This window comes from Atractosteus spatula, chromosome 14, assembly GCF_055471065.1.
Source record: "Atractosteus spatula isolate fAtrSpa1 chromosome 14, fAtrSpa1.hap1, whole genome shotgun sequence".
NCBI classification, from domain to species: Eukaryota; Metazoa; Chordata; class Actinopteri; order Semionotiformes; family Lepisosteidae; genus Atractosteus; species Atractosteus spatula.
The window spans coordinates 11,854,470-11,866,901 of NC_142719.1; the positions used below are offsets into that span (position 1 = coordinate 11,854,470).

At 40.1% G+C, this 12,432-nt stretch overlaps 1 protein-coding gene across 2 annotated transcripts in view; it reads left to right on the plus strand.

Annotated features, from left to right (window-relative positions):
* myom3 (myomesin 3) overlaps window positions 1–12,432 on the plus strand; it is a 92,653-nt gene that overhangs the window by 65,939 nt on the left and 14,282 nt on the right. The window contains exons 18-24 of one of the 2 annotated variants that reach the window (XM_088932007.1): window positions 2,625–2,751; window positions 3,825–4,012; window positions 4,799–4,913; window positions 7,775–7,931; window positions 9,757–9,863; window positions 9,972–10,016; window positions 11,216–11,352. In XM_088932007.1, the coding sequence (XP_088788133.1) occupies window positions 2,625–2,751; window positions 3,825–4,012; window positions 4,799–4,913; window positions 7,775–7,931; window positions 9,757–9,863; window positions 9,972–10,016; window positions 11,216–11,352 (876 nt within the window). The remainder of the gene's footprint in view (window positions 1–2,624; window positions 2,752–3,824; window positions 4,013–4,798; window positions 4,914–7,774; window positions 7,932–9,756; window positions 9,864–9,971; window positions 10,017–11,215; window positions 11,353–12,432) is intronic. The other variant, XM_088932006.1, reaches the window with a different exon arrangement.

A 12,432-nucleotide genomic window follows, 5' to 3' on the forward strand; every position in this document is an offset into this window, starting at 1 on the left:
TTAATGAAAATGTCTTTTTGTTGAAAACAAGCACTTTTATTATTAATGCGAGTGGCATTTCTGTTGTTTCCAAGTAGCGTGCGGAGAATGGAAAATGTGGGAAAAAAATCGATATTAAAGGGGTGCTGATTATATTAGAACGGGCAGCAAAAACTCACTTTCTCAACTCACTTATTCCTGCTCGTTTCTGACTGATACAACGGCAACTTGAAAGACCATGACCACGAGGGAAAAAGCACACAGACCTCCCGATAGAAGTGAAACTTGTTTAATTTAGTCCAAAAGGAAGGAGAAAATTATTTTTCTCCCTCTTAGTTCGCTCATAACAGTAGCTAGACTAATTCTGTATTCTGGTGCCGCAGCTTTTAAAGAATACTACACGTGACAAGACAGCACGCGGATTTCTTCATATTTTTTATTCCGAATCTCATGCTTTGTTTTGCATTGCAGAAGGTGCACACATCCCTTTTTCTACAATTCCACGTATAACTAATAACATCGTACGCCAGTCAAATATATTGTATTATTTCGTTTTTTCTGCTTCGCATTTCTTACAAACCTTTTAAACCACAGTGCCCCCTTATGGGAGACTCAGGGATAGATCTTTCATTTGCATTGTAATCAATTCCTGCTTAATGCTGAAATTAGCTGACTCCTTTTTCTAAGGATTATTCAAATTAAATTAAATGAATTAAACTTATCGATTTTCAAACACGGGACTTGGACGTCTTTGCTCTTTTCACTATAGAGTAGACTTAAATTAATTTTCTCGATATTTTCTTTCCATTTAACAGTCAGAAGGCATACAAACCTATCAAGACTCATTAGAAAGAAAGCTGTAATGTGAACCGATATAATTTGATTATTTCTAAAGCGAAATCTGAATTTATTAACACTCATTCTCCTTGGATCTAGTGCTCTCTACTGTCCATTATGAGGAATAACTATCAAACTGTAAAAACTATGGTATCACATAGAAATTGCAGAGGGATTGTTTGAAATGTAACCTTTTATCAGCTTTATCTTTGCACAACAGAAGTTAATAACTCTTAAAATAAGAAGGTTTCAATTGTTCATACCATAGACAAGGTATATTCACGAATTCAATTACTCATTAGCATAATAAGGCATGTCAGTGAAATTGCACGAGTATCATTAGCGCTAGTTCGCTCAAACCGAACTGAAAAAATGGTTGGATTTTTTAACTGGTCTGAAAATTGGTCTAGGGTGATATCAAACACCCCCTTTTAAAGTCCTGTTGTATAAAGGCTATTACAGAGGTGCAGCCTTGGGGTTAAAATTCGTGCACTGAGAAAAACACGCTTCCATCTCATCACTGACAAGGTTGCGGCAACAGCAGGGGTTTAATGCTTAATGCCCGCATCACAAGCGAGACATTCATTTTATGACACAAATAGATGTATTAGGCAAATTTTGAAGCGGCGAGTGATTTGTGGAGCGAGCAGTGCGAATAATCACCTGAGGGAACAAAGAATTTAGAGGCGCATTTTTTTGTGAGACATTTTTTGTGCAATTGCGCTAACTGTGCAAGATACTGCAGTCAGCGTCTCATTTGGCGAGCTGCACAGAAAATGAAACTGTATAACCATAATATCCACATGAACAGGTTTTGTGATGCACAAATTACAAGACATTAAACAGAACATTAAAAGAAAACATTAAACTCGCCAACGTTGCGTGTAAGTGTTCATGTAATACATGTGGAGCTCAGCTTCTCTAACTGCAAATATGTACTGTACCTTTGCTACAGCCAATGACGGTATTACTACAGGTAGATGACAACAGATGTCGGTGTTAAAACAGGTCCACTCAGATTAAATATGCTGCTTGAGATACTGTATGTATTGTGCTCCCTGACGGCGGTTTTGTCGTCCACTAACTGATACCTGTAAATACTTGAGACTGCCTGAATTGACACATTGACTGCTGTTGCCTTCAGCAATGAACAATAGATGTGCGCTGACAGTCGTGCCTCTTGTGTAAGGTCAGTTACATTTGCCTTCTTTCCAATAGTGTAGCCTAATGAGGCAGAGACCCTGTTTTGCTAATATATCACAGTTCTTAGAAGCTACAGGACAAGCCACATGCAAGGAAATTTCCACTACGTTGTACAAAATACTGCAGGTCACTCCTATGGAATATACAGTACTGTACTGTTCTCTAACATTGGGGTAGGGCAGTGTTGACAGTGTGGCAATGCATTGGCCTAAAGATTCAACTTTAAATGCTTTAAAATAATCAAACACTTCTCCACCAGAATATTTCAAGAATCATAAAGCACCATGATTTTGTATTGCTCTGTCCTGTTAGTTTGAACTACCCTATTATATTTGTGCCGGGATATTAGCAAGCATGTTTAATTATTCAGTCAAATAAAGTTTTTAATAATGCGCAGCTCACCTCTGCACCTTTAGCAGTGTAGTAGCATAGCGAAGAGCACATGTGATACAATAAATGGAGACATTAAGAGCACTGCCGAAAAATGACATTCACACCAGCCCTTTTTCACGAAGGAGCTGCCATCTAGTGTGTTTCTCTCAGATTTAATCAGGAAGCATTTCTGTCCACATATAGTCTTTTGTATGTGTTTTATTCTGTTCAAGGTTTGCAGCCTGCAAGAAGGTCACTCATACCAGTTCAGGGCTTTCGCAATGAATATTGTGGGCATTGGAAAACCTTCAGAACCCAGCAGTCCGTTCTTATGCCAGGAATGGAATATGCCTGAACCTGGTAAGGAGACAGTCTTAAATAGATATGTGCAGGTTAGAAATACACTCCAGAAGGATCCTGGTAAGGATACAGAATTAAACAGCAATGTGTACGTTAAAAATGTACTCCAGAAGAGACAGACACAGTTCAGAAGGATTCTGGTAAGGAGACAGTAATGGTATATTGGTGTTATAACAGCAAAAGCAGTGGGCATTTAATATTTGGCTGCTACAAATCCACTTCATTCTGTGAACCTGATTAATTTGACCTGTAAAAACAAATTAACTGATCTAGTTGGGGGAATTAAGTACAGGAATGGAACCAATAGGAAACTTCCCATATTTGCCAGCTCCTTGTTAACTACAAAGGGATTTTGTTCTTATGAGGTAGAGCATCTGCAGGTGAATTAAGTGTGTTGTTACAAGACTGGTGGTGTTTCTGTGACACTACAGCAGGGTCACTCCCCAGATAATTTATCTCACACAGAGCAATTGTATCAGTAGAGTACTACTCCGCTTGTCATGTAAGTTTCAGTTACAATACTTTTATGCCAACAAAATGCACAAGGAGTTTGCCAGTTGCACACAGCCATTCAATATTGTGCTTATACACAAATTTGTCATTATGATATATATACACAAACCTTAATTTGCCCTATTCTTTTAAATAAATCTCATACATAAACATACCATTGCTCAATACTTACAATGATATTGATTGATTGTACTGATTCCGATTATAAAGACTCTGAGAAACAGAACTCCATAAAGTCTAGCATCATGAAGTCAGAATTGTTATACAGAGTGTTGGAGAAGTAATCCATTATAGTTAATCATGTAAGAGATCACTTTTTGCTTAATGAGAAGTGGTAGATTTTTTTGAGGTGCTTCTTTGGATAATATCTACACTCACCCAACATAGATCACTTTAACCACTGACTTGTTCAAATTATTTTCCCCCAGCTTCCTGTTAATTTTAGAAGGTAATCCCTTACTCCAGTAGTACTCGGGTATTAAATGGTGAGCAGTGTATGGAGAGAGCAGTGCTGCCACTGCCCCCTGCTGGCCGCTCTGCTGATCTGTGCATGCCTGCAGGCTGTCCCTATGACGTGACATGCAGGGAGGTCCGAAGGGATTCCCTGGTGCTCCTGTGGGAGAAGCCATTGTACGGAGGTCACAGTCCCATCACAGGGTACATGGTGGAGATGTGCGAGGGGAGAGAGCCGGAGGCGGAGGACTGGAAAGCGGTAGTGGAGAAGCCCACTGTAGGGACCTATTTGAAGGTCAGTAAAAGATCAAAGGGAAAGGATTTTCAAAGAAATCACACCTCACCTTACAAACATAAAATCATTAGAAACACAAATGACCAGAACGGGCCATTTGGCCCAATAATGCTTACCGATTTCCTACAAACTATCAAGGAGCAAAGGCAGGTACATTAGAAAACTGGATATATTTTTTTTTTTTTTTTCATATCACCCAAGAATTTTGGAATGTTAGCTGTGGGCTCATTTGAAGTTTGAAAAGGATGGAATTGATCTTACGCTGAAGCAAAACGTTTTTGAAATTTATCCCAGATGTTAGATTATTTTATCGGTAAGCCACACAAGTCTGGCAATTCAAGCTGGAGATTTCTTTATTGTAATAAAGAAAGGAGGACAGACAAAGTTAATAGGCCACGCTCATCTCTCACTCACTTTCCCAAGAATTGCAATGGGCTTTTATTCTTGAAGATGAGCAAAATTTGCATACAAAAACATACATTTATGATTGGTCAGTAGCAGTTTCTTACCATATACGATGTAAACAAGATCAGAAAGTTGGCAGTTAGGTCACCCTTGGGCAAATAACCAAGACCCTAATCAGCTAAAAAGCTATTCCCTTTCTTGTTGCTAAATCACTCATAGGATACATGAGTTACACCTCCACTTAAGAGGCCTTGAAGAAACATTGGCCATCCGTGAGTGTACAAAACAGTAAAACAGTTCTTGAGGACCTCATTTTTAACTTGTAACAGTCATAGATTCTTTCACAGGAACTGGGTCTGCTAGCTTTGACCTCTCTTGCAGGTGTCTGGACTTGACGCTGGTCAGATCTACAAGTTCCGCGTGTCAGCGGTGAACTCAGCAGGGGTCGGGCAGCCCTCTCTGCCGTCTGAGGAGATCAGAGCTGAAATCAAGCCAGGCAAGTACAGTGCTCGTCTGGTAGGGCGAGCTGTGGCTGAGCATCGGGAGCAGTCGAGGAGCTGCACAGTCTCGAAGGACAAGTGGAGGAGAACAGCAGCTCCCTCTGAAAGGCCTTGCCACCGTTCTCATATTGTACTAACAACCTCCGAGCAGCAGTTCTTAAATATTCTAGGATGTCTGTGCCATTCATTCCAAAGAGTATAGTATTTATTTACAGCAGCCACTGCAAATACTTTTGAAAGTGTGACTGTATCAGGAATGTCGGTGCCTGATGTGGTCATCACATATCTAGAGACTTCTGTAGTGATAGTCTCAAGAAGATTTAGGGTCTTCAAGACCGTGTTTTTTTTCTTGTTTCCATTGAGCCCCATTTCATGCCCATGAAAATACCTCTGAAAATTAATTTATTTTAAGAATTAAGAGTGACCCAAAATGCTGAATCTTGTCAGATGTAATTCAACCCTTCAAGGTGTCAGTTCTGTTGCATAATTTTGCATTTTGCTACAATTTAACATTGTAAGTAGAGTCTTAGCAAATAGTTTTATGTCTGTGTTGAACATTTGATAACAGCCTGTAAGTAACATGGGTCTTCAACTTTAAGTTTAGGTTTAAGAAGAAGCATTTTTACTATCAAAGTCCCAATTTACAATAGGGAATTGTCATTTTGTTGCTTTTTAAAGAGCTGATGCGATTTCACCAAGCTAGGTAAAACATAGGTGAAATGGCATCTGAGCAAGAGATTTACACCTCTGCAGTAGCTTGGGTGCTCCAAGCTCTGCAAAGCAATAGGAGCTTCCAAAAAGGATCAACCTGTTTAGCAATATCCAAGGAAATTATTAGTGGATTTAAGAATTTCTTGTTTCTGGCCAAGTCTGTGCTAATTTAAGAAGTGTAGTAAACTGAGTAAAGGTTTCAATAATTTTACCAATCTGTTCTGAGTTAATAAATACAGCATCATTATTGTCCTTGATCTCCTCAATAGAATCCAGTCACTTATTTTGTTTTAGACTGAGTGTAAATAAACTAACAGGATGCACAGCATCTTTGTAGTGGAGCTGCTTTGTCATGTGTCAGGAATTCTCTGTTAATTTAAAAAAAATGTTTTTATAGTGGCAGATGTCCAGCCACACTCTGCAGAATTGTAGTTTTCAGCTGATAAATCCAATCTCACTTTTTGTTCATGGTAGACTCTAAAGCAATGTTTCTAATTAAGAATTTAGTCATCTCCCATAAAGAATGCCTGGGTTGATTTCAGTATTATGATAAGTAACTAATCTTTATAAATCCTCAAAGCGATGCGTTAAGAGGGACAAAGAAGATCATTATAATAGCTATGTTTAGTTATTCCTGGAACCGAATCAAAGTACAGAGCCGGGGTGTGATCAGAAATGAGAACCGTAAGTGTATCTGTGAAGACAATGTGCTTCAGCAAGATAAAGAGATCTAGTCAATACCATACTTTTTGTGTCTAGAAGAAAAAATGTCAATTTTTTCTAACCAGTGTTGCTGTGCTGACGAATGTCATTGAAAATCTTGTGCCAGGACCTGGAAACATCAGGCACAAGTACATTTTTGTGGAGAGATTTCCACTGCTGGGTCAAAAAAACAGATTAAAATCTATAAACAGTGCATACAACAAACACTCTGAGAGTCTGTGTCTTTTAAAGTGCAGAAAATGTGGATTGGGGGCATAAATGTATACATTTTTCCATCACCTGACAGAAGTGCTTTTCACTTTACCTCTGACGGTAATATATTTTTTCTAGTTGCAGAAAGAACAAGAACCTGCGTTGTTGCACTCGCTGAGTGCGTTGTTGCACTCAGCCCATCAGAATGATCAATGTTTTTACAGTGTTTAGTGTAATCTGTGAATATCATGAGATGGGTCTCCTGGAATTGACCTGAATGTTGTTGCAATCAACTATGGGTAAAATGGGTAAAATGACGCTGTACTTTTTCAAATATATGAGCTACTATAAGCCATTGTTTAAAAAAACTTAAAACTATCAGTAAAGAACAACCGCCTTCCTAATAGTTTGACTTGCAGTATATATAGTAGGTCAAAACATAATATGATCCGATGGGAAAAAAACAGAAGTCACCCCACAGTAATATAAATGAAAGATCCTGATTGCGCACTACACATGGATGCAATTTAAGAACCACGAACAAACCTATAACTATCCTGACTAGAAATATCCATCCGCACCTCTGGTGTTGATGAGTAGAGTCATTGGATATGGAAGCAGAACTCCGTATGCATTTTTTCCGAAACCTGGTAGTTACTTTTCCGATTCTCAGAAAAGGAAATTGAGAAAAACGGCAGTATTTTTACAGTATTAAAGGTACCAATTTTAAAATGACAAAGGAAAATATTACAGGCAACATGGTAGCAAAGTTAGCTTTGTTGTCTCGCAACGCTGGGACAACGAGATCAATTCTAGACCTGAGGGGCTGTCTGCAGGGAGTTTGCATGTTCTCCTCATGTTCACATGGGTTCCCTCTGGGTGCTCCAGTTTCCTCCCGCAGTTCAAAGACATGCTGGTAGCATGATTGGCATCTCAGAAAACTGACTCTGGTGTGAGTGTGTTTGTGTCTGTGTCTATGTGCGCCGAGCAATGGACTGGCATCCAATCCAGGGTGTATCCTGCCTTTAGCCCATTGTTTGGCGGAATAGGCTCCACTGAGACCCTGATTTGGAAGAAGTGGTTAGAAAATGGATAGATGAATAAATAACTGTTGTCTGAACCATGAATAAAATTGCACGAAGTCAGCTGAATACTGACAGGAAAAACTCCACAAAACAGGATCTTCTTCTTTACTTCTGGCAGCTTCACTAGTGTATTTGTTTTTCATCAGGTGTGAAAGATATTGAAATCGGTGTTGATGAGGATGGATTCATTTTCTTGGCCTTTGAGTCGCCAGAGATGAATGACTCAAGCCAATTCATCTGGGCAAAGAATTACCGTGATGCTATAGATGCTGGAAGAGTCAAAATCGAATCCAAACATAACAGGTGAGAACGACTTAATCTACTAAAGAACTTTCGTGTGATGACAGATACATTGTTAGGTACACACCACAGGTAACTGTATTTAGATTTAGAGGCATCTTTGATACAAAAATGTTTGCTTCTTACTTTATGTAAAAACACAATCTCTGAGACAGCACAAAGAAACAGAGACTGGTATTCTGCTTCAGAGGAAATGACACCTGCTTTCTGATCATTTGACACTGGACTTTTTTACTTCACGTGTTCCCCTTGGGCAACACTGTGGCCCAGTGGTTAGCAGTGCTGACTGGGGTGCTATATATGTGGAGTTTGCATGGTCTCCCTGCGTTTGCATGATTTTCCTCTGAGTGTCCCAGTTTAATACTATAGTCCAAAATCATACTGGTAGGTTTATTGGCTTCTGGGAAAATTGGCCCTGGTGTGAGTGTGTGTCTGTGTATTTGACTGACATCCCATCTTAGATTAACAGTTTCCTGCTTTGTGCCCATTGCTTGCCAGGATAGGCCCTGGCTCCCCTGTGACCCTGAATTGGATAAAGGGGCTACAAAAGGAATGGATAGATGTCCTTAGTGTCAAGCCCAAGCTCCTTACAATATATAATATATTGTTGGTGAAAAGTCATGAAGAATAGCTGGAAACCAGCAAAGGGCTGAGTGCCACTCAGTGCCCCCAAAACCCAGAGCCAGGGATATATCTTATCTTGAAGTGAAAGAAGGCATCGCTTAGAAAAGTCATTGTGGAGGACGTGTACAGAAAGGACAGCTAGAGCGGCCTCTGCTGGTAACAAGTAGAAGTGCACCAGGGTGGTGCTAAAACAACAAATTATTCACACTGCAATCAGGGTTGAGCATTTTTTGGGATGGGGTCTCATGCTCATTTGCAGTATCTGGAACTCATATTCCATAAGCATATGAGACCTTGTGCTCCAGAGAACCCAGCCTGAACGCACCTAACATGGGGTTTATTACAGTGATGACTTCAGAGCAGTTCACTCCGTTTCTGCTCCTGGAGGACCAAAGTATTTTAATTTTTTTGTTTAAAAAACAGCAGCATTGTTAACAGGAGCTGAGTTCTCGGTCCTTGAAATGATGAAGGCTGAAGCTAGCTGAACTATCAGTGTCCTTAATCAAAGTTTATTCAAAGAGCTCTTCAAACTGCAGGACCTTTAGAAAACCTAGCTGCAGTGTACAATACCATGGTAAAAGCATTGTGAAGTGTATGAAAGCAGGGGTTCCCATTCCTGGTACAGCAGGCCCACACACCTGCTGGTTTTCATTCCAGCAGAGCCTAATTACCTCAGCTTGCTTGATTTGAATGTTTGTTTGGGGTTTTTTTTCTATTCAAAACTTTTGAGATTTTATTTAGCTTATGAAATACTGTAGTTAAAAGGCACCTTCCAAAATGTTTAAAAGTTGAAAATAGTCAAAAGGTTCAAATTAATCCTATTATTAAGTCAATTAAGGGTTCAGTTGTGTAACTGAGAGTTCATCTAGAACAGAGATCAGTAGGTGTGTGGGCCTGCAGTACAAGGCCTGGGAACCCTTGTATTAAAACTTTGGTAAAACACAGGGGGAAGATGGTAAAAGGGATGCAAAGAGTGGGAAACAAGGCAACTCAAATGAGTTTTATCAAGCAGAGTAAAGCCGTGCGGAAAATTCAGAAAGTGCCCTGCAATTTCACCATGGCAAACTCTCCGAAGAGGAGGTGTCAGATTAAAGATTTAGCCAATTGGCATCTAGAAGCTGGACCGAGAGTCAGAATTGTAATTCTGTGGTTCCTAAGCTTTGTGAGCATGACGTATGTTAATTAGTTTATTTGTTTTCCTCAGATCCAGACTCATTTTCACCAATCCATCTGAGAAGGACCTGGGTTTGTACACAGTGGAAATAAGTGATATCAATGACATCTCTTCCAGCTACGCTTTTACGGAAAAAGGTAACAGCTGCTATCCCTTAGTCAGGTACAGCACAGTTATCAGGACACTACTGGTAAAGGGTACCAGCACTGTACATGATATGATCTGTCTTTTCCTTCTCCCCCCAGACTTGGAGAGACTTTTGGAACTTAGCTGGCAAGTAAGGAACCCGTGTAAGTGAGCTTTGAGCTTTTCTACTTAAAGGGCAGAACCCACAGGTGTTTGGTCTCATGCTAGGATTTGACTGCCTGATCCTTCTCAAAGCATTGCTACTGATGCTTGTCTGCTTGTCAGTGTATAAAGATTCCAGCACTGGAGTGAATAGACGTAGGATTAGAAATAAATATATATATATTAAACTATGCTTAAAACCATAGTTAAAACCATATAAGTAAATGTTTACCAAAGCACAAAGAAAGCATTTCTGATGTTTGTTTCAATTATGTATCAGAAACATTCCAAAAGTATCTATACGTCATGTGAAAGTCTAAGAACTTAGCATATTGTATATTCTAAATATGAAGCAGGTGATGGTTTGCACCACTAAATCAGGTTTCTCAGTTGGAAGCATGCTAAAAATGTCACTTTTAATTCTGGCACATCCAACAAGACTTTCAACCAATGGATTTAAGAATCTCCTGGGCCTCCCAAGAGGTTTGCAAAGTCCCAGGTGCCAGTAATCTTTGGAGACGGCCGAGCGCGGTGTCTGAGCAATTGTAAGCCAGCACTAAATTTCCCCTTCTGTCTCTTGCTTTCGGAGCTGAGTCCTAAGCTGGGCTCTAACAAATGAAAATATAGTTCACGCAGAGTGAAATGAGGTTTGTCTTGGCCTTGTAGTTCTAACAAACAACCAAGAATCCCCTATGCTGACTTCAACAGACATTGATGAAAACCGACAGGTCTTGCTTGGCTTTTCTAAGCATCACACACTACTTCTAGCTTGTAGATGCACATTAGGCTTATGAACTGTCATAGTTAATCCATAAAAGGATCCGAGGAGGCGACACTTGGGAATTTTGCTTTTGTCTGTCTTGCATATTTATGGAATTTATCATAGAGCACTCCAGCATGGTTTATCTGCTTGAGCTCATTAATTTCAGTTTCAGTAAACTGCAAGAGACACAGGGCCATATGCCTAAGGCATTCTTCCCTGAGCAGGCCGTAGTTTACCAGGCTTTTTTTTGGAAGAAGTGATAGACCAACTCCTGATGTTAGTATTAATCTTAATCAATCTAAAATAATTTAATCTTAAATTAGCCTCCTGGAAAGACACACAAGACTGATGCTTCCCAGCTTTGTAAATGTAGTCAGCATATGGACTGCAGTGGAGAAAACTGGGCATCCAACGCAAGCTGTTTCCTGTATCCTGCAGTGATTGGTCTGGTATCGGGCTGGGAAGTCGAGGTCTTCGAAAAGGGAGATGTCCGCCTCTGGTTACAAGTCGAAAAGCTAAGCCCTGCCGCGGAGCTCAGACTGATCTTCAACGATCAGGAGATTACCAGCACTCCGGTGAGTCTGTGCTTCATCAGAAGACACGACAGCTACAGTCTGACTAACCGCACGGGCATAGTCATCCAAGATAACACAGGACAGGAGGCTTTTGAAGTGTTACAAAGGTAACCAGCAGGGCAATGAAAACAAAGGAACCGAATGACCCAGCCTGGAAATACAGACGACGATTCCTCTACAACTCATTTACTGTTGCACCTGGAAGACCATCATCATAACTGAGACAGAGGTACATTTCGTTACAAGAGGTACATTTTGCCGTGCAAGAAAAAAAATCAGCAAAGGAGCTTTGCAAAGTGAGCAGCGTACAAACATTCCCTGAAACATTTGAGAAAGAGATGGATCTCCTGGTTGACTAATTACCTGCTGCAGAACTGTTTTATTCATGAGATCTGCAGGCTCGGTCTCAGTTCAAAGTACAAGGCTGGCTGTGGCTCGCGTGTTATGTGAGATTGTAGCTGCAAGTGCCCCCAGGTGACAGCCGTGTCAGAAGCAGATGGCACCCAAGTCCTGCCTTCTGGCAGGGAGAGGGGTGAGCCACATGTCTCGAAGTCACAGTGGCCCTGTGTGTGGCTCTAACCCAACATCCTTGCTGTTAGTCTCACCCCTGCTGATTCAAGACACAAAGAATTACTTTTCTGTTAGCAAGATGGCAGACGATATTGATTCTGGAAAGCAGTAGGTAATGAAAAGAAAATGGCTCATTACATTGGAATTTCTTCAATACGTCTGTCTGTACTTATGCCATTCAGCACTGAACAAACTCCACTCTTTGTAACTTAGTGGCCTTTTACAGTAGACCGTCCTTTTAATTGCTATAATGATAGGTACTTAAATTTGTAGTGCTAGTGGCATACGGAATATAAATATTTATGTTTCTCTTAAAAGTTAAGTTAACATTTCAATTATGTGCAGTTCTTTAGCATAAGAACTTATTAGTTCTCTTAAAGGCAGAATTTTTACCAGATTTTTAACTGTTTGTGTGTGCTCCATTTTGGGCAGGGTATTGTGTCACAGTTGTGCTTTTTATATATATACCCTTATATTTAGACAAAGCAGTTACTCCAGTGTTGGCCTGGT